The following is a 23,406-nucleotide window of genomic DNA, read 5'->3' on the forward strand; positions in this document are numbered from 1 at the left end:
CACATCCACCATGTGGTCGGCAACCAGCAGATCTCCCTTTCCATCTTGTTACAGTACTAGAGTACTATAGGATCCACAGAACTCTCTTTCCTGGTGGCTGAACACCAAAAGTATCGGTGGTAATTCTACTCGGCTCCCCACCTTCAGAAGTTCTCCTGTTCTCGGATTGTTCAACAAAGGGTGGATTGCACTCGTAAGGGGCCAAATTTCTTCAGGTGTGTGGTCCTCGAGAAAATTCCTGCATATTAACTTATTGGAAATGCAAGCAGAGTAGTATTGCAAGATTCCATGGCCAATAACACTACTGTCGTAGAGTATGTCAACTAGCAATGAGCAACTTGTACAACCTTTTGAAGCAGGTGCTGTAGAGCTGTTAGAGATTCATTCCAGGTCAAAGGAAATAGGAATGTACCAGCAGACATGGTCAGTTGCCAAGAGCAGGTTGTAGGGTTGAAGTGGTCCCTATATCCCCGAGCAGTAGCTTCTTGCTCTCCGGATTACCAGCAAACGACCTGTTCACATGGCTGGTTGCAGTTCTCAGGTGTTCTGCTCCCCCATTTCAGATCCTTGAGCAACATTCTTGGAACAACCTAGCAGCCTTTGGTATCCTGGTGCAGAGATAACTACCCTAGTGGCTAACTTCTCTATTAAGCCCCACCTTTGAAGGTACCATCACTCAATGGAGTCTCTTGCACTTCATGGGCAGAGACAGAGACCAACCAGCATCTCCACTGAGTGAAAGGCCATCTGTGATTGTTGTCATAGATTGGATAGTTCCTTGGTCAAAGCCCCTCTGCAATTATTGCACTGAAGCTAGCTAGTCTCATTTTCAGCAGTGGAAGGTTATTGCTCAACCTCGAGTTAGGTCTCCAGCCTGAAATGCTTGGACGTTTCCTCTTCATGGTAGTAGTCTGTTCATGAGGAGCTTCAAGTAATCTTACTGACCCATAGATAGAAAAATAATTTTTATATGAAAGTAATGGTCAATAATTAAGGATAGTTTAGTTTTTAAGTAGCCTTAGTACTATGTTTGTATTGAATATGTCTTACAGACCTCACTCCTTCCAGTGAGGTTATAATTATCTTCATTGAAAGGAGAATCTTGTTTGCAGGTTCATTAGGTGAAGTCGCACAAAATGGCCATGGAGAATCGAATGGCTCGTTGAAGAACGGAAATACTGACATAGGTGTAGGTGTGAAGCGGGCCACCACTAATGACACTGAAGTTGATTCAGGTCAGTCTGCTGGTAAGTTCCAATTTTTTTTTTTTACTTTCCTCAAGGAACTATTTTGCATTCTTTTTACTTAGTAATTAAATTTCAATTTGTTTTAACAGAATTAAGCATTGGAACAGTTTGCAAGCAGAAGCTTATATTGTACTCTACAATACTGTCCTGTAATTTGGACCATACATTTTTTGGCATAGCTATCAATTACTGTTCATTGCATTTTTTATTTCACCGAAACTTGTATATTGTAGAATTTGATCATGGCAAAATATGTGCCATAACATGCATTTTCTAACTAAAATTAGTGTAGTTTTAACAGTGTGCTCTAGAACAGATTGTTTACTGGTAGGGCGTGTTTTCATTTTAGTGAAGTATGATTATAAGCTAAAATTTCCTTGAAATACTGATTATCTAATTCAATCAATATTTAATTTGTAGAGCACTTGAGCAGTAAGTGAAATCAAGAATTGTCACAATTTGTTAGTTTTAAATAAGTGTTTAACAAACTATTAAGTAAACACATTCAAGGGTTTCTTTTAATTATTAATATTTGAAATAAGTGCATACAGTATTTGATCTTTGTCTGTAATGTATATTTAAACTGACAGAGTAATTTTTGTTTTTTTGTAATATAATAGAGCCAGCTGCTAAAAGACGCAAAACAGGTCCTCCACAACCAAAGAATCCAATTAGCACGTTGAATGAGCTGCGTCCTGGTCTTGTTTATTCTACATTATCTATGGAGGGTCCATCACATGCTCCTATGTTTACAGTGGCAGTTGAGGTAAGAACTAGATTCCATTGCTTGAAATTAATTGTAGGTTTTGAATGAGTATCTTGAATATAAATACTTGTAATGTACAACTATTCTTCAGTGATAATCTAAACTTGCTGTAAATCTTTTTTTTTTTTTTTTATACTATATTTGAGTAGTTTTACTTTTTCATTATAACCAATTGATCATAAGTTGCCTTATCTGTCATGAGATGTTTTCCAGACATATCCATAAATATTTTAGAATTAAAATGAATGCTCCCAACTAGTATGAATCCAGTTGGGTGGACTGAAGTTGTCTTAGTTACACAGCTATGCTCTATGTATTCCTACATGAATACAAGCCATTATTCTTCAATGGAATATAACAAGTGAAGCTGAAACTTCCATTAAAATATAATGGAGTAGTTGAACTACTATATGCCACCCACTGGTCAGTCAGTAAGAATAGCACTTTAGCTGGATTGTGAATTATAGCAGGCAAGCTAACATACCGAGCAACTTTACTATTCATGTAAACTGTAAATATAGAAAAATCTCCCTTTCTTCCTTACAAAGGGTGGAAGAACACACACTAACCCATTTCTTTTAAATTGGCCATATATTTCTAGCATATCCTCTTTAGATTCCCCCATGATAATATTTTGACAGAAACCTAACGTATCACCAGAGAAACTTTTTTTATGTTGAAAGTGATTTGTATTTTCTCAAACTGGATAAACGAGTCATGTTACACTTCCTGCCTCAACCACCCAATTCCAATGTGATGGTCAAAGTGGCTACTCAAGTCTGCTGCAAGGGGCCTTGGGCTTTGCCACCGCCTGTCAATAATTACAGACACCTTGTTACAAGTTTTAACAGCAGACTTCTAGCTTCACTGGAATCATACCCCTATTATGGGAATCTAGTTTGGAAAATTAAAGAACTGCCTGCTCTTTGAACCTCTCCTAAATCGCTTGCTATGCGAGAATCACTTGCAGTTCGACAATAACCTGCTCCTTCAACCTCTCGAAAATAGCCAGCTACGCAAGAATCCCTTGCAATTCGACAACCCCCTGCTCTTTCATCTTCTCGGAAATTGCCTGCTACACCCGTATCACTTGCAGCTCGACAACGCCTACTATTTCAGTTGTTTGGAAATCGCCAATTTGTTAGTGTTGGGAACATTGATCTCCTAGCCGACAGCATTCACATGCGTCTCATAAGCCTATCAGTGCGTGAAGCGCTTCTACGCGAACCGTTGACCAGCCGTCATCCTTCCTGTCCAGCATTGCGTGAATCGCCCTTCCACTCGTTGATCGATACTGCGATTTTGCAGCATCGCGTGTCAACGCTTGGGCATTCTCTGACTCTACAACCATTGCTGCATCACCAGGCCTCACTTCAGCAATCGGAGATTAATTGGTTTTCCCCAATACGTCAGCGGCCATCACTCGTCCAACATACGACCGCCAAGGTGAGTGTTCATCCTAATCTAAGGTAGGATCGTCAGCTACAGCCACTGAAAGTGGTGGTTGTAGCCACAGAGAATGTAAGTGTGTTACAGACTGTTCACCATTGCCCTACTCCCTCCCTGCAAACGCATAACGCGCAACTGCCGGGAAAGGAGGAAGAGGGCAAGCCTTAGGGGGTTAAAATCCCGAAACTTCCAAAACCTAGGAAGAAGCCATCGTCCTCAGTGCCGAAGTATTCGTCAGTGGATGAAGGCTCTTTGTAAGGACCCAGCGAACACTTTCTTAAAAGCTCTTTCCTGTAAAGGACGGGAAAGGCACAGATTCCAACCGTGGAGGAAAACACGAGAGAGGTGGCGGCAGAAGCTGCAAACGCTAGGATACGGGACCCCCCTGCTTGTCCTCCAGTGAGGCGATACCCTGTCTAATGGAGACTCATGTCGGTTTAACAGTAGGCCTGTATTTTTCCCAGGACTATGTAGTGAAGACATAAGAGTGGGCCCATCGGATATTAAGGTATTGGTTTTTGTAATCCCAGCCTGACCAATAGCTGAAGAGGGAGACTTCTTAAACCTGGTTAGCCTAATAAGACATAGGAATAAAGCCTCTCTTAGCCTAATAAGACATAGGAATAAAGCCTCTCTTAGCCTGATAAGACATAGGAATAAAGCCTCTCTTAGCCTAATAAGACATAGGAATAAAGCCTCTCTTAGCCTAATACAGTAAGACATAGGAATAAAGCCTCTCTTAGCCTAATAAGACATAGGAATAAAGCATCTCTGGCTTCATCCCTGTAGCTGTGCATGAATACAAATTGGAAGAAATTCATAATATTCAACAGCACTATATTCCTCTTGCTCATACAACTGATGACAAGGGTAGGCATCAACCCTTCAAAACCAAAATTTGCCTAACCTAAAATTATATCTAAATAGGTCTGGGCAATCTCCCTCAGTCCCATTTAAAAACTATATAAAATTATTAGCTAATCTCTGGCTACGAATGTGTTCTTCTAATTCTACCTAAGAGGTTTGACTAGAAAAGGTAGAAGTCTGCTTGTGGGCCTTGTTATTGTAAAGGGGCTGGCTTAATTTTTTGGTTCTTTATGTTCCCTTAAATCTTTCTATTTCCATGGCACTCCCCCTGGGCTAAAGAATCTGAGAATTTTTCCAAAGAATGCAAATAACATACTTCAGTGAACCAAACTCTTTGGTTTTAGTCCCTAAAGCTCCACAGTCTTAATATTTTTGAGAATCTTCTTTTTATATATTGAAAGTATACTGTATTTCATAGAGTAATCGATAAATAACATATTCGTGCTTCCCTTCCTGCTACTTTTTTTGGACATGGAATTAAATTGGTGCTTATAACCCACAAATGCTGTGGCCCAACTGAAATGCAAGTTTAAAGCATAAGATGCAAATATATTATGGATATGTTTTTTAGATTGTTGCGAGGCAGATAAAACTACTTGAAGTTAAATGATTTGCAAATAATCTTCTATAAAGTATAATGAAAGATTTTTTCCAAACAGCTTGATGGTCAAGTTTTCAAGGGTTCAGGGAGAAGCAAGAAGCTGGCAAAACACTCTGCTGCTGAAGCCACACTTCGATCCTTTCTACAGTTCCGCAATGCTTCTGATGCAGCACAAGCTCTTGGCCAAAATTCTACTGCTGTGCAAGATTTTACCAGCGATGACTCGGAAGTTGGGTTTGGTTCAAATTCTAATGTAGCAACTGGTGTAAGTTAATACCTTTGGCATTTTCAGGTTTTTTATGAATAGTTAAGTAATGTCTTCTAATGGGAGTAATTATTAATTTAATGGGGTAGCTCACCATTTCAAATGCTGCAGTAATTTCACACATGGTATTAGTTACGATAAGAAATTCTCAATAAAAATATTTTGAGAGGAAATTTTTTTTACAATAAAGGCAGGTAGGGCACTTTTGAACATTGCTCATATCCGAAGTTGGAATATTTGGCACGTGTTAAGCTTCAACCCATCACTCGTGGGACTGAATAAATATACATTTTCAGCTCCCATAATGAGCAAGGATAATGTATGGGATTGCTCTTCTTAACGTTTAATCAGGGTAGAGCACCAATTGTAGACTGTGTACCTTTCTACCTTTAAACATGATGCATTGATAATTTAAATAAGAGTCTCTACTTATAAAGTATTTAACTGATACAGAATATGAAAATTTAGGTTTGTTGGGCTACCACCTAGATGGTTGCTTCCAGTTGTAGTGGCTCAGGCTTAGAAGACATATTGGGCATGTATTTCATTTTAGCCTATGGCCTAATTTTGAATATTATCTACTGGAAGTGCTATTTTCACTGTTAAAGTATTTGAGTTTTTTTTTTTTTTTTATTAAACTTCTATAGTAATTAAGTTTACTTAAAAGATAAGATTTATTTGAATTTGGCATCGAGATTTATTCCATCAAAAAATCCAATATTCTAAGGGATTGCATGAATTTTCCCCATATAGTATTATGTTGATGCCACTCATCTACTTCTACTAAATATGTTAAAAGTCAGTTTGCATGAATTTTAGCCATTCAATTTGACTAGTAATTTTCTCATATATACCAGTACATAGTTTTGAATTTTCCAAAGGCCCTAGATGTTAGTGCATTCTGTATTAGCCTTTCATTCTTTTCTATTACTTGCTCACTCCTATTCTTGTCCATGCTCGGGCTTTACCGATGCTAATGGGGGCTGTATATTTGTTGGTTGCAAAAGTGGCGGTGTGAAGCTTAGTGCCAAACCCTCTATAGGAGTGGCAGTGTGTCTCCTCAAGGAGGTTAGTGTTATGAATTTCAGGAAACACCCCCATCTGGTAAAAATAAAACTGGAGGGGTTACGACAACATCCAATGCAGTGCCTACGTCAACTGCGACCTCGGGAGGACCCTCTCAGACTACCAAGAATCCAATAATGCTCTTGAATGAACTTCGACAAGGAGTAGAATATCAGCTAAAAAGGGAATCTGGAGAACCCCATGCTAAGACGTTTGCTTTTCAAGTTACTGTGGATGGACAGACTTTTGAAGGAACAGGTAAGATAGATAAAGTTTTATTTGGATTATAACATTATTGTTACCCCTTATTTCCAGGAGAGTGCATTTTAGTTATGAGCTGCTGCAAGTTTCTTCAACTTTATTCATTGTAGTTTTTTGTATGTGACCTTCCATATAACCATAAGAAAAGGAGTTGTATGTTGGTTCCTTGAGATTCTGTTCATTTAGTGCTGTGGATTTTCGTAAAGAATAATTATTACCAGTATTTTAAAAGGTAAAGTTCATGATTTATTTGTTCCTACGTAGATACAAACCTTCGTCCTTTAGTAGGGGTAGATTCTGGTGACATTGGGTAACAGCCACCAAAGCATATGGAGGTTCTGGCAACCGCCACCCATTGTCCACAGGTGGTTCAGTTTTGACCACACGGAGCCTTCATTCTGCTTGTGGCCGGTGGGGTGCACAAATGCGTTTTCGACGGTCTCCATCGGACCTAAGTTTTTAGCAAACATATCATTTCAGTATGAGTGTGAATCAACTTGTCATTAATTCTAGGACATCTGTCCCAGGCATCGATGAGGACTTAATTCTTTGAAGTGGTTATAAATTTCCAGGACGAGAGCACTATTCTCACAGGATCTTTGTCTTGGTAACCAACATGTCTGAACACAGGAGCATAAGCAGGTCTGCTTCCTCCCCTTAGAGCCAGTTCTTCAGACCATTTGTCTGCTCACCAGTAGCGACATATATATATATATATATATATATATATATATATATATATATATATATATATATATATATTTATATATAATGTATGTATGTATGTATATGAACTTCAATTACTAATGAACGTTTACAAGTTTTAAACAAAATGTGTAATGTTCGTAGGTCTCCCGCATGGCCTATGAAGGAAAAAAAAAAAGCTCTAAGGGTGATCAGTCAGTTAGTCTTGGAGGTTGAAAAGTCTGCTATCCTGATTCACAACTACCGTTACTCATCACACCGGGCCTTCTTCAGTTAACTCTTCAGAGGGCAGATCAATAAAAGACAGAAGGACAAGCTCTCAAGACGGCAAATTTCTCTGCTTCCCCTGCAGATATGGGAGACCTCTGGAAATCTGAGCCATTGAGCTTGGTCTGGCTTAAGCTCTTGAGTTTTGGGTGAGAATCGCTCTTGAGCATTGACTCCTATGACCAAAACTTTATCTCAAGAGTTCTCAACCTACACATTTGGGATTATGAAATCAGTTTTGATCTATCGCAAACACGCACACACCACTATTTATATTGGATATATTTTTGGCGAAGCTGAACCAGCCATGATAATTTTAAGTGAGGGGTAACTACTATACCTACTAGTTAGCGGGTCGGCGTGGAGTTAGTTCGACTACCCCACTCATTCACACCTGGTTTAAGTAACCACTTTTGCTCTCTTGGCTCAGTAGCGACGGACATACTGCCCTCTCTCTCCCAATTTTGACTAGCTTTGATAGTTTTACAGTTAATTCTGTTTCTTTTTCATTATATATATGAAAGCATTTACGCATGTTTATATATATATATATATATATATATATATATATATATATATATATATATATATGAGCGTATTACGGCGGTCTCGCTGCAAGGGAGCCATCATGTGTTGATACTACTACTACTACGTTACTTGCCACCCTCCCTCATCTGTGGATGGCAGGCAGTTCATCGGGGGTGTTCACCTTCCCTTTCGTGGATTAGTTGTCACTTCCTATTAGTTTCTACAAAAACTTAACAAAAGAAGAAGAAAAATAAGATATAGTGCACCCTCAAGAAAGAGAACTCTAACCCAAGACAGTGGAAGACCATGGTATAGAGGCTATGGCACTACCCAAGACTAGCAAACAATGGTTTGATTTCAGTGTCCTTCTAGAAGAGCTGCTTACCAAGCTAAGGTGTCTTCTACCCTTACCCAGAGTAAAGTGGCCACTGAAAAGTTAGTGCTGTAGTTAACCCCTTCAGGAAGAATTGTTTGGCAATCTCAGTGTTGTCAGGTGTGTGAGGGCAGAGGAGAATGTTAAGAATAGTCCAGACTATTTGGTGTAGGCATAGGGAAAATTAGTTGTAACCAGAGAGAAGGTTCAAATGTATTATCTGGCCAGTCAAAGGACTCGTAACTGTGTAGGGCTAGTATACCCAACATAGTTGTGCTTGTGTGCTAGGAAAAATACAAACATTACAAATTTGTCATTTTAAGCCTGTAGCTAAGCTGACCATGCTTGTTTGACTTTTAAATCAGCGAAGTGCTCTTGTATCTGAGATCTTATTAAAAACTTCTCTAAGTCATGTGAGATTTAACAGCACCATTGACAGGCGAGCCTTTCGGTGTATGTGTGTCATCGCTGAGAGCGTGAACCTCGGGAAAGTGATGCTCCACCTTTAAATGAGCAACCTGCTGGATCACGGAACATAATAGCGGGCAACCAAGAAGCATGCTAACCACGAGCAAAGAACCTTCAGCCACGAGCATGTGACCCTCGGAACCGTTTGTCCTTCAATTATATTAGTCTTCTACCACAAGAAGACACACCTCTTGCAGTTCTGAGAGAAAATCGCAAAAGTGAGCGGCTGTCGGATGACTAGCCAGTTCATTTTCCCCCTATTATCAAGGATTATGATACACACGAGCGTCAACATCACACTCCTAAGGTTGTAAAATGTCAGGGAGGGAATCTACATCCGATATAGATATTGTTTATCAGAGAGGGTCTTTATCGACCCAAGTGCCATTATCACAATCGTGTCTTGAGAGTGAGGTGAGGTGGAGCTCCTTTCTCCAAACATAATGTCCCCCTTACTTCTCCCTTTTCCAGCCGGGTGAGAAAGTCAGGGAGACGAGGGCAGACTAAATCTGCCCTGGGCCCATTGAGACTAAGTGTCAATGATTCCGGCTCTTATTATTATTATTATTATTATTATTATTACTTTCTAAGCTACAACCCTAGTTGGAGAAGCAGGATGCTATAAGCCCAGGGGCTCCAACAGGGAAAATAGCCCAGCAAGGAAAGGAAAAAAGGGAAAAATAAAATATTTTAAGAAGAGTAACATCATTAAAATAAATATTTCCTATATAAACTAAAAACTTAACAAACCAAGAGGAAGAGAAATTAGATAGAATAGTATGCCCGTGTGTACCCTCAGGCAAGAGAACTCTAACTCAAGACAGTGGAAGACCATGGTACAGAGGCTATGGCACTACCCAAGTGAGACCCTTGGCGTCTACCTCTTCTTTGCCTGAAGAGGAGTCTTCCTTCCTGAGGGTCTTAAGATTCCTCAGGAAAATAAGCAACATGGGTGATGTTCCAAAAGCCCCCTCGGCAAGCCAGATTCCCATTGACACCTTGTTCTCAAAAGCACTTACCACAAAGCATGGCCTTGAATTGCCATAATTGTGTCATACTAAGAAGACCATTCAGAAACTAGAAGAGCAAGTTTTTGCAACCAAAGACTCATGCAAGTGTCTCGCTCTTTCAACTTCATTCTTCATGTCTTTTCAAAGCAAAGGAAGTTCATCCTTCTTCCCTTAAACAGTGAGGTAGGGACTTTAACCCCAGAGATATCAGCAGAAATGATCACGCACCACTGGCCTGGTATATTTTCATTTTGCTGCATCTCACAATCTGGTGGATTCTAAGATATGAAAGCATAGTGGCAAAATAGTCGAAGGCGAGTTAGGCCTCCATCTTCAAGAGCTGCCCCCTTCAGATAATCTCCTACTGACCCTACTAAATTTACAAACTTGCCCAACTGACAGCTGCCTGTAGGAGAGAGGCAGACAAATGGTAATTTTCTCTTAATAAATAGACTGACCAGTACCAGCCCTCACCAAATGCATCAAAGGAAATGAGGACGAGTTAGGCGAAGACCTTGTTGGGTGGAAAAACCTTGCCACCGCCTGAGAGGGTTATTATTATTATTATTATTATTAAATGCTAAGCTACAACCCTAGTTGGAAAAGCAGGATGCTATAAGCCCAGGGGCCCCAACAGGGAAAATAGCCCAGTGAGGAAAGGAAATAAGGAAATAAGGAAAAATAGAACATTTTAGGAATAGTAACAATATTAAAATAAATATTTCCTATTTAAACTATAAAAACTTTAACAGAACAAGAGGAAGAGAAACTAGATAGAAAAGTGTGCCCAAGTGTACCCTCAAGCAAGAGAACTCTAACCCAAGGCAGTGTAAGACCATGGTACAGAGGCTATGGCACTACCCAAGAATAGAGAACGATGGTTTGATTTTGGAGTGTCCTTCTCCTAGAAGAGCTGCTTACCATAGCTAAAGAGTCTCTTCTACCCTTACCAAGAGGAAAGTAGCCACTGAACAATTACAGTGCAGTAGTTAACCCCTTGGGTGAAGAAGAATTGTCTAGTAATCACAGTGTTGTCAGGTGTATGAGGACAGAGGAGAATCTGTAAAGGATAGGCCAGACTATTCGGTGTCTGTGTAGGCAAAGGGAAAGAACCGTAACCAGAGAGAAGGGTCCTATGTAGTACTGTCTGGCCAGTCAAAGGACACGGTAGCATATCCATGGGCAGTGAATTTTTTCCTGCGTTCGGCAATTCTCTTACTCCAGTGCTGAAAAGTCGCTCATTCTGTTAGATGGGGTCCGTGAAAGACCAACATCTTTGTGAGGAAGTCATACAAGTGTTGGACAAGAAGGTCATCAACCTGTCTCCAGGTTGGAGACCTGCCCCATTTGAATGACTTTGTTGTGAAAACAAAGTAAGATGTAACAACTTATTGTCCTTGTACCTGAAAGGCACATACCTCCAAATTCCAGTTCACTTGAACTCTAGGAATCGCCTTCGGGTTGCCCACTGAACGAGAAAGTTCCAGTTTCGGGTTCTATGCTTCTGACTTTCTACAGCCCCACAAGTTTTCGCAAGTATGTTCACACTTGTCTCAACCCGGGTTTACTTTGTCAGAATTTGGGGATCGAAACAAATCTCGAGAAATCCGTTCTCACCCTGTGTCAGAATCATGTCTACTTAGAGATGAGTATACACATGGTCCAAGGAAAAGTCTTCTCATTGCAAAACAGTTACAGAGGTTGAAGGTGGTCACGACACCCTCTCTGGCATAGGAATCCCTGTCTTCCCTGGAACATCTGGTCCCACAACCGAGGTTATACTTTCGATCAGTGCGGTGGTTTAAAGTCCAGTTGGAAGGTCTAACCCTCCAAACATAAGATTTTCTATCCAAGCTGACACAGGAAGTCCGAGAGGATCTATCCTGATGGCTGCAGGAGATGATCATTACTATGAGTTCTTCCCCCCCAGAACTTAAGCTTTACTCAGAGACGCCCAGAGAAGGGTTGGGAGCGCACATTCTGACTTGCTCCATGTCAGGTCTGTGGAAAAAAGACTTGGATGAGGGGTCCCATATAAACCTCTTAGAACTGAAAGCAGAGTACCTATTTCTGATACAAATGCTGAATAGAAGAAAGGCCACTCGGTAGTGTTGATGAACGACACTACAGTGGTGGCTTGTGTCAACAAGTAGGGAGGGTCAGTTTCTTGACCCATATGCTGGTTGGCAGTGAGCATGCACTTACGTGGTCAGAAGACAACCGAGTAACCCTGTTGTCACGTTTGATCCCAGAGAAACAAAATGCTATCACTGATAATGTGAGTAATCACAATTAAGTTTTGAAATCAGAATGCTCTTTGAATCCTCCAGTGGCAGGGGAACTTATGACTGGGGTTCCCCAATAATAGACTTTTATCACTCCTCAATAACAAACAATGTATTGCTCCCCAGTGCTGGACCAAGTATTGGCATTGGAGGATGCATTTCATCACAAGTGGGATGGCCTCAACATCTATGCCTTCCTATCATTTTATCTAAGGATTGTTACCAGCAGAGCCATCATCACGTCCAATCTCTAAATGACACTGGTGGTGCAAAACTGGCCGCACACAGTGGTACCAAGACCCAAGTCTACTGACAGTCATTCTAAGAGCCCCCAACTTGATACAACTCCTATGTTAGCTGCATGTCAAGTAAGACCACAGTGTATTGAATTAGCTTCCTCCTCGCATTTTGAAATTGCCCAGCATCCTTTTTCCACTCAAAGCCTCTACTCCCCGTAGATTTTGATTTTGTGTACCTACAGTATGTACCTGTTTCGTCAGTTAGATGTTATCGCTCTCATCTTGAGCCAAGTCTCACATTAAAGAAAGTAGACCACTTTTTCGTGGGAATTATCTGTTTTGACGAGGGGTTTTAAACAATCTTGTTCCTTTGGGAAATAAAAACCAAGGTTTGTAATATGGCCACATGTTCTTCACTCATTCCGTAAGTGTCATTGCAATCCCATGCGTATAGCCTCAGATGCATCTTAAGACTTAGCTTTGACCAAAAGTGGGAGAGCTGCACCGTCTATTGTACTTTTGTCATATTCCCGAGGATTGAGACAGATCTCGTTCTCATTCGTTCCAGAATTTGTGGCAAAAGCACAAAACCCATAGATTGGTGACTAAGTTTGAATCTTTTACGGTATAATCTTTGAAGGAGACAACCAATAATCCTGACGATTTACTTCTATAAGGCCAGTAAGGCTCTATGTAAAACGAATGAGGTCTTGTAGGTCACACCTACTGTCTTTGTAAGCGCAGAGGGAACAAAGAAGGAAATAATCCAGAAATATCAATCCCCTCTAGTATCATGAAATTGTCAGTTGAGCCTACAGAAAACAGAGGGTAAGAGACATCGATCTTGGCCCATCCTGGAGCTCATGAAGTCAGATGGATTGGTACAACTTTAGGCTTCAGACAGAACCATTTAGTTGCCTAGGTGTTGAAGACTGGCATATGGAGAGACAAATCACCATAGCACACTATCTTTGGGATTCCACCCACAGGTCCCTGGATACATTCTCCATAGGACCTGTGATTGAAGAGTGAGGATGACTAACCTTCGTCCCTCTTTTCCTCCAGCTGGTGAAACGTTAAGCAGCTGGAACAGACACTGATACAGGTGGGCATACTAGTAATGGGTAGTTATTTTGCAGTAAGAGTGTAGAATCTCGCCACCCTTTTTTGAGGGGAAGTGTTGATAAAGCCAAATCCACTGAAGATATTCGTATGAAAAACTCCTGGGTTGTGACGTAGTAGGTCATTCAATCATCATGGGATGCAAGGATCCTTTGCTCTACTCTTCTTACCAGACCGAGCATTGAGATCACTGGTGGTTAACCAGCCAGTTGGCAAGCTGGAATGTAGATGTAATTTTATGTATTCAGACCTATACAAACCTATATCCTTTAGGTTTCACTTCCCGCTGTATCCATCCAGCAAGTCCCAGGCAAATTCAGAATGAAGACAGTTTTGTTGTCAGACCTGGATCACACAGGGATACTGGGTGGCGGTTGCCAGAACTTCGATAATTCTTCATTGGCTGTTACCTGCGTTGCCAGAATCTACCCCTGATAAAAGACTTAAGTTTGTATAGCTAGGGAAAATACTAATTACTTCAAAAACTTGTACTACTTATATCATTTATGTATACTATTTAGGGTGCTTGTAGTTTAGTATAATTACATAAAATGATTAACACGGAATATGCCCTGTAGGTGGCTAAGGCTCTGTTTAAGTTTATAAATTTAACTGGTGCACAATAGAAAAGCCTTAACTGGTGCACAATAGAAAAGCCCTAAGTGTCCCTTCATCCCCTCGTATCATCCAATCAATAGCCTTTTATTTTCTGTTCCTTCTTCCTTTCTTCCCTCTTGTTGTTCATCCTAATTTTAACTTTTGCTTCAGAGTGCAATTGTAAGAATTTCTACCTACTGGTACCTTGCCACTGTTGAAGGAGTGCTGGGCCATGACCCAAATTTGTATACAAATTCTCCTCTGCCTTACGAAGCTCCTTGAATTTTTTTCAGGATTTTGCGTTTTCCCCTATACCACTATCCTAAAGATGAGACCACTGATCCAAATGATTTGTTTTAAATATTGACACCTTTTCATAAAACCATCTAATGCACTTGAACAATTGAGACCACAATTGAGAATTTTTTGGGGGTGAACTTCTTTGGCTAAAGAATACAATCTGGGTATGTTGGGGTTTTCATTAGTTTGATCTCGCACTCGAAAATCTCGAGGTGTTTAAACCTTTCCTTTTATTTAGGTAGGGTAAGAGGAGAGAGTATTGATGTCCGAACTTTACACCTGATCCTCTTCCCATCAGGAACAAGGAGCTTTTGTACTAAATTTCTGCTGCTTTTTCCGAAGCTCCCTCCTGTTTGCGAAAGAACACTGTGAATCCCAGGAGTGTTTAAATGAGAAATTGCTATTCATAAATGTATTATGAGGTTTTAATGGCTGGGTGAAATAAGATTTGCAATTTAGCCTGTATTTTCATTACAGTAACGATAATTTTCTAATACGTGTAATTGGGAAGAAGGTTAAAATTATATTGTCAACTATAAATAAGTTGATTATGTATACTGATTTCTGATTACGCCAAATTTTGAATACTCTTTACGTCAGATCTGACTTGTTGCTCCTCCTCAAATATCAGAAAGTAATCCCTCGCGTGTTCTGTTCCAAGCCCCTCCCTCTCAATAGCTGAAAAACTGCGAAGTAGATGTGGAAATATATGGTATATATATTTTTTTTATAATTTTTCATGTTTTATTTACTTGATTAGTTTATTAATTAAGCTTTAATATGTTCAAAAATTACTATTTTTAACAAGTATGAAAAGTATAAAACTTTTCTGATTAACGTTTATAAATTGAAGTATCTGATTCGTGTTTATAAATTGAAGTGACTATGCTTTAAATGTCCCACTCCCTCCCCTTTATTGTAAATCGATCTGTTCAAGTGATAACCCAATTTAGAACCACAGACTACCTAGGGCTGTTCCTGAGGGTCTACACTACAACCATATCATGTCAAACCTTGTCTGTAAGAGGTGTTGAACTATTTCTAGATTTCATGGAACTTGCTACTGAACTATTAAGTATTATAGTATTCATGTTCATAGAGACCATGTAAGTTACTTTATAGTGCAAAAGTCTGACCTGTCTAAAGTACATGGATTGTGTCTCTGAACCAATTGATGACATAGGCCAGTGTACAGTCAGTCCTCTGTCATTAAGGAGGTTTTGTGACAGACAACAGAGATAAGCGAAAAACCGCTTATTGATGCCTGGAGGGGATTAGCCTTGGAACACCCCAAGACAAATGACCACTGACCACACGCTGGAGACTAAGACCCTAAATGATTCTATGTACTGTACAATGTTGATTTCACTTAAGTTTCTACTATGATGTTTGTAGCTTATATTATTTGACTAAGGTCATTGTAAATAACTACGCAGCTTCCATACTGTACAAGGTAAGACAAATCATAACTCGTGAAGTTATCGCCATCCCCCACTGCAAGTAAAAACACACATTCCCATCTAACAACACTCACCGTTACTAGTGTATATTACTGTAATATATGTACGCCACTATCACAAAAATTCACTTAATTAGCTAAGGCGAAGTGACACCACTCATAAAAGATTGCCATCTTTGCAAGGTCTCCTCACAACCCTATGAGCTCGTCATCTAATACGTAGTCTGTATCTACGTACAATATAGCATTTTGTATGTTGTACTGTAAGTACACTGTTAGTAGTCCTTTTTCAATGAATTTATAAATTTTTATCCTAAAGCAATTATTGTAGCAGTAAAAATAAGGAAAATAAAATGTACATTTCCCTTTCAACACGCTTATTGTATGTGAAGTTCTACACAGCCAAATCTTGTGATGCATGATGTAATGCTTTAGGTGCAATTGTAGCATTCATTATTAAACAGTACAGATATACATTCTCCTACATACATTGTGAATAACAAATCCTTACGTTGCTTGACAAAAAAAAAATGTATCTTTTTGACAAATCTTATACTACTTATACACTGATAGTATGATAGGTCATAATACTGTAATCAAAATTTTCCAAGTTTATAGTCTTCCATCCACCTCATGGTGGTAGGTATGCAGCAAACTTTTGACATTCTTAGTCTCCTATTATGAGACTGTACCACATTATTATGAGTCCTATTAAGTTGGTAACAAATTACTGTAGTGAGTGATTTTCCTAATGAAATAATAGAAAAAAAAATGTGCTGTAAGCAATTCTGACGATGCAAATGATTGATGTTACTGTTTTTGTTTTGATTGTAGTTTTCTCCTCTGGGTGATAGGAGGATTGATGTGAGAGGCAAGAGAGCGTGCTAGAAATAGGAATGAATGGTGAGCGATTATGATGCAGTTCTGGTAGGCCCTGCTGCTTCTGGTTGCCTTGGATGACCGCGGAGGTAGCAGCAGTAGGGGATTCACCTTTATGAAGCTTTATCTGTAGTTGATTACGGGGTAGGGTTGGCTGTGGCACCCTAGCAGTACCAGCCGAACTCTGTTGAGTCCCTTGTCATGCTGGGAGGAATATAGAGAGGAAAGGTCACCTTTTTTTCATTTGTTTGATGTCGGCTACCCCCTCAAATTGGGGGAAGTACCTTGGTATATGTACGTATGGTTATACTCTTCCTAGGGGTGCAGCAAGATTTGAAATATTTTTGCCATCGGTTCTTTGGGTATTTGTTGTTTTCATTGTTGTAGATAGATATTCTTTAGTGAGTATTGAGGGCTTAAGAGTTTAAGTGCATCAAATGAATATGCTAAGTTGGCCAACCTTTTGTCTTTGGAATTAAAAAATTCTGGGAAGAAAAACTTTTTCTGGGTGTATCCACCCAGATGGGGATTTGGGGGAGCAACCTGAATCTGCAACCTAATACAGTATTGTCATTGATTCCAATGAGACCATTTACACAAAGCTGGAGACTGGATAGAACGGTCTCAATAGAATAAATACATTATTTTATTTTTTTAGTTTAGCCTGCTCCTGCCTATTGCTAAGAATGGTGTTACAAGGGACTTCAGTGGTATTTTCATGTAAATTTGAGCCTAGCTTCATCCTTTGAACTGTCATTTAGAGGGGTCTCATAGTTGTCTTTATCTTGGAGAGTTTGATTGCATTACTGCTTTGTTTGATTGTTGTGGGAAGACATGTTGCAAGTATGGGGACCATGGGAAACACTCTCTTGAAATTCTTAAGTGCTTTTTATGTTGTTGCATGGAATGGTCTTCAACTTCAGTCCCACCTCTTGATTTTAGGGCCTAGAAAACAAGCGAGTTACATATGCTGACATGTAGATGATGCTACTCTGCATAATTTCATCTCCTAAATGTACATCTGGCATTGCTGAATCTCTTGATAGAGATTTAGCTAAAATTGGAGCATGGTGCCAATTGTGGCCTGAAGTTAAACCTCAATAAAACTCAATGTGATAGTAAGTATAGTGGGGTCTATAATTGTGATATTCCCCTTTTATGCAGTTGCTAGTTCTCAAAAATAAATGTTCTGAAGCCGTTCAAAGTCTGTGAGTCACGCGCCACGAAACTAATCAAATATTGGTATGCTTAGGTATGATGAATGGTAGTAAATGTAACCACACCTTATTTACCTCAAGTTTTATTTGCTTAATTTCATAAAAGATAGGAAATTTGAGGAAAAATTTCGTAACAATGAAATTAACTTTTCTCTATGCGAGTCCAGCTGACAAAATGTATCGAGTTGTGGTCACGAGCTTGGCAACCTTTCTTTCTTTCTCTTTCTCTAAACTTTCGATAATTTTAATGGTACACGATCTTGTCAATCTTTCTTCTGTCTCTTTCTCTTCAAACTTTGGATAGTTTTGATGGTAGTAACATTTAGATTAGCATAATATTAATTTTTCATTAAAAATCCATCATCATTAAAATTATCCCAACTTTCTTCAATATTGCACCATTGTCACATCGAAATTCATGGCAGTAACAATTGTTCGGCAATTCTCTTATTTAAAATTCTGTAAGTGGGTTGTTTATTTTTTAGAGTGATTCCATAATTGATATGGTTGCAAGTTGATACATAATCAAACTGACACATAACTGAAATTTTGGAAATGGAATGTACAATGATCCTTCATTATAGTTAAGAATTATTGTGAACTTTCATTCTGTCATTGGTGGTAGTTATTGTTGTCTGAAGGCAAAGAAGAAAATTATCGTTTTCCAACATGTAGGAATCTTTAGGGATATGGTAAGTAAAACTTTTGTAATAAAATTTATTAAAAGCTCTTAGTATCATTAGTTATCACTCAACAAAAACTATAAACCAGAAGCTTGTGTGTTATAGATTTGACGTCCTGAAATGTACTAAAATAGTCTCCGCAAGAGCGCCACATTTTTCCTCGGGTAAAAGCGTTGTACGTGTTAGCATGGATTGGGAGTATTTATCATCCCCATGTAAGTAGAATTTTTAAGACATAAATAATGTTCAGTAGTTTCTAACTTTACGAGTTTTAATTCTTTCTGGGACAGCTCTCAACCTAAAACGCTCATATTTTAAATAATACAGTAGTACCTCAGGTTGAGTTTAATTCTTTCTGGGACTGAGCTCTCAACCTGATATGCTTATCTTATAAAACAATTCTTCCCATACGAAACAAAGGAAATTCACTTGTTCCACAAGACCATAAATACACATACAGTGCAGTACACTCATCGCAAAGTTTTTCTAATGGTAATTATTAAATAGTTAATAACTCCTAACATCAGAAATGAATAAAAATTGATACTTCACGATGAAAACCAAGAATAATTGGAAAATTTCAGTACTGTAACTCACTTATCTTTTGAGTAGTTGTGACCTACCAGATGTAGGCGAGAGGGAGTACAGGATTATTGCTTTGAAGGAGACTTTAACTCTGAGCAGTTATAGCAAAATATTGCCAGTTCTCACTCTCGATCAACAGTCACCATCACTAAATTTTTGTTTTTCTAATCACTCAAAATACTCCATTTCTCGTTGTTTTACATATATACCTTCAGCATATAAAAATTTCACATTATTTTATCAGAAATTGCGATTATTAGCAAAAATAATGATTTTTAGATATTTAGGTACATTTTTCTCCACTAATATGACACCAATTGTATAGAAAATCATACCCTCAAAACTTGTTTATAAACAGAATGATTCTGTGCGGCAGGTTTTTTATTTTCCTTTTTCTTTTTTTTTATGAATTTTTTCTTCATTTTCTTCGTCTAGATGCAAAATAATCATGGAAAGAGTAAAAGGAAAATCAAAATTCTGTCACACTAAGTTGTGGAATATTTATTCCTCTTTTCAATGATATCTTTCTCTCTAAAACTGAACAATAAATAAGCGAGAAAAATGTACCGAAGTGTGAATAAGTATGTTTTTGAGGTACGAGCTCCCAAGACTTGCTATAAATTTTTTGCTTTATTTTTTTTTTTTAGAAAAATCAAAACCTTATTATGATAACTTTACTTTGTATTTTTTACTAATATACTTGATGTGGGGTCGTCATGAGTTGCCAGCGGCCTCTCATTGTGGCTGGAGTTTTAGTTAGAATGTTCCAGCTTTGTACTCTTTTTCATGTTTCCCTCTCTTCTTGGTTCTTTTTTGTTGCTCTCTGCTTACTTTTTGTTCGTTCTTTAACCTTACGTAACATTGGCCTTGCTATAAACTTCAAGGGGACTTTGCAAAATCACAATGTACATACAAACTGTAAAGAAACACATTCATCGTAACTTTTATATATCTTTGGAAACTCTGGTTGGTCTTCTCATAGATCGTAGTTTGCGTTCGCCGACCCTCTACCAATGCCTTCTATCTGGCAGACGTACGAGATTTCAAAACGCAAGTGAAAAAATCGCTACATAATTGCAAAAATAAACATGCAAAGACTATTGTCTAACTCAAGTCATGCTGATGACGCAGTCATTTAAAAACTGCTTTAACTTCATTATTTGTAAAATAATTGGCTGACACTTCTGGATAGCATGTACGATATGTTTCAGTATACTTGGAAACAAAACTGTTTTTAATTTTTTAAAGTTATGACTAACGCCATAGTGGACGGTCCTCTTAATTTACACTTTATGGATACTATTTACTTTTTACACGTTAAATTATGACATGGAACCTATCTAGAGACAACTGGTTATGCTTTTTATTGATATGGCTTGAAAATTGGGTAAAATGCACATGATGACTTTGTGCTAATCTCAGTATCTCTTGTCCACCAAAAATGACCAAAGACCATGAAAATTTTTCCCGTATTCAAAGTTACCCCTAACCCGAGGTTCAACTATACAGTCTATTCATACTTTATTGTTAACAAAGTTGTTCTCTTCCCTTCCCAACACCTTGTTTTAATTGTGTAAGGAAAAGAAAATCTGTGAGCATTTGGGCTGGTTTTTACTGGCAATGAATGGGATTGTAAAATATTTGGAGATTGAACCCACAGTTGTTTAGGTCAGTGGTTCCCAACCTTTTGTCACTTGAACCTTGGGACAATTACTATCTGATAACACACACACTTTACGCTAGTGTATACTTTGTGATATCTCATATACACGACACAGAACTGCAGTATATATTTGATAAAAGGTTAAATATTTGAGATAAATCTTGCGCTGCGATGATTTCAAATAGCTTATGCTCCTTTTGCACTGGGCTTGCTTTTTGCTACTTCCCCTCTCTTCACCCAGCTTTTGCTGTAGTGTTTATCCATTTACTGTACTGGTTAAAAATTACCACTGTTTGAAATAAAACCGGATTTTGACTAAACTGGTATTTCACATAACTATCTAATAATGAGTATACTGTAATAACAGTATTTACAGTGTAGGCTTGTATTTGTATGTAAAAATACCGCCAATTTTTATATATTCCATTGATTACGTTTGTGCTCTTCCAAATCAGCTGATTAAGACATACTACAGAAGGATATTTCTTATTCCCTAGAAGAAACAATCATTACTTGATATATCATTTTCAAGTTAGCATATTAATTTCAGTGTTATTATTATTATTATTAATAATTGCTAAGCTACAACCCTAGTTGAAAAAGCACAATGTCTGGCCAGTCAAAGGACCCCTTAACTCTCTAGCGGTACTATCTCAACAGGTGGCTGATGCTCTGGCCAACCTACTACCTAGTTTAATTTAAAATATTTAATTTTATTTACCGTTAAGTTAAATCGCATATAGAAGTTAACCGCAGTTTCATTCATATTGCCAATTCATGACAATTTAGTGTTTTATTATAAGGTTTAGGAAATTATTTATATCTTGTTTTAACAAAACTATATTCTTGGTTTTCAGACACTTTGTAAAGTTACCTTCTAAATTCGGATTTTACTTTTAATCACGCGAATTGAACTTGTTAGGTTATGAGTTATCCCACCCTAGGGCATCAAACACACGTGAATTTGTACTTTGTGCCTGTCTGTGACTTAACCCTCGCAAAGAATTGAGGTGTCTGTGTGTGTATATATATATATATATATATATATATATATATATATATATATATATATATATATGTGTGTGTGTGTGTATATATGTATATATTATATATATATATGTACATGTGTATATATGTATGTATGTATATATGACACATAAATTAAAAAGGGACCACAGAAGTCCTAACTGGTCATTTAACCGTGCAATATCGGCGAGCTTCACGTCTCATGCCACCTCGAAACCCCAATGCTTTCCTTCTGTGCAAACCATTATTTGTTCCAACACTTCCTTACCATGTACCACACTTTACGAGGTAACTGGAGCTTCCAGTTCCTATGATCAGAAAATTCCAACCCCCCCCCCCCCAGTAGGCCTAATCCGCCCTCTCAGGGTGTGCGATCCTAACCTAATCTGTTTACCCAAAATGCACCAAGAAGGTCCTGGAGCAAACCCAAAATGCATCAAGAAGAAGGCCCCATGACGAACAGGCTCAGGGTAAAGGTCCCCATTCCAATTCTGGTCGGGGCCGTGTGAGGTCGAATTCAGTTTTTTCTCATGACCTTGTTTTTTTCCCTTGTCGTCAATTTTTTCACCTTTGTTCCATTACGATCTCTTGTATTCTCGTTCATATGGAGTCTGCGTGTGAGCAGTGTCGTTGTCCATGTGGAGGGGAACATTGAGAAGGACAGTTCTTCCAAAGAGAAGCCGTTCCTCCAAGTGTTCCGCATCTTCCCCTATCCCCGCTCAGAGCAGGGACTAAGTTGAGTTGTGCTGGTCTGTTAGTTACCGAGACAATTGTTCGTTTTTCCCTATACAGTGAACCCTCGTTTATCGCGGTAGATAGGTTCCAGACGCGGCCGCGATAGGTGAAATTCCGCGAAGTAGTGACATTATATTTACCTATTTATTTAACATGTATATTCGGACTTTTAAAACCTTCCCTTGTACGTAGTACTGTTAACAAACCACCCTTTAATGTACAGAACACTTAATGCATGTACTACAGCACCCTAAACTAAAACAGGCACAAATATTAAAGGCGATTTTATATCATGCGTTTCCTAAACACCTAAAAAGCACGATAAAAAATGGCAACCAATGTTTTGTTTACGTTTATCTCTGATTATAATGAAGAAACAAACGCATATACACATCTGTGTATAGGTTAGTTTTTGCATAAATTATATTGATTATTCAATACAGTATGTTGATTTGGTTATTACTAATGTTTTACTTAATTTTTCTTAGGACTTCCAAATGAAATGTTTTTCTTTATGACCCCGCCTGAAACGACGGCGTCATAACGTACGTTCAGTTAACAAACTAAGGAATTTAACGCCATGATGAAAGTGATAAATAATGATATTACAGTAAAAGCTTTTATAAAATATGTTATTACAAATATTATTTACCGTATCTATATAAAATCATACATACGTAGCAAAGCAGGAAAACAATCTACGAGAGAGAGAGAGAGAGAGAGAGAGAGAGAGAGAGAGAGAGA

At 38.4% G+C, this 23,406-nt stretch overlaps 1 protein-coding gene across 6 annotated transcripts in view; it reads left to right on the forward strand.

Annotated features, from left to right (window-relative positions):
• Adar (Adenosine deaminase acting on RNA) overlaps positions 1–23,406 on the forward strand; it is an 83,857-nt gene that overhangs the window by 12,466 nt on the left and 47,985 nt on the right. For 3 of the 6 annotated variants that reach the window (XM_068379864.1, XM_068379856.1, XM_068379881.1), the window contains exons 2-5: positions 1,113–1,247; positions 1,868–2,013; positions 4,989–5,195; positions 6,284–6,518. In XM_068379864.1, the coding sequence (XP_068235965.1) occupies positions 1,113–1,247; positions 1,868–2,013; positions 4,989–5,195; positions 6,284–6,518 (723 nt within the window). Of the gene's footprint in view, positions 1–1,068; positions 1,248–1,867; positions 2,014–4,988; positions 5,196–6,283; positions 6,519–23,406 lie in introns of all 6 variants that reach the window. The other 3 variants (XM_068379868.1, XM_068379861.1, XM_068379875.1) reach the window with 2 other exon arrangements.

Source organism: Palaemon carinicauda, chromosome 1 (genome assembly GCF_036898095.1).
Source record: "Palaemon carinicauda isolate YSFRI2023 chromosome 1, ASM3689809v2, whole genome shotgun sequence".
Classification (NCBI taxonomy): domain Eukaryota; kingdom Metazoa; phylum Arthropoda; class Malacostraca; order Decapoda; family Palaemonidae; genus Palaemon; species Palaemon carinicauda.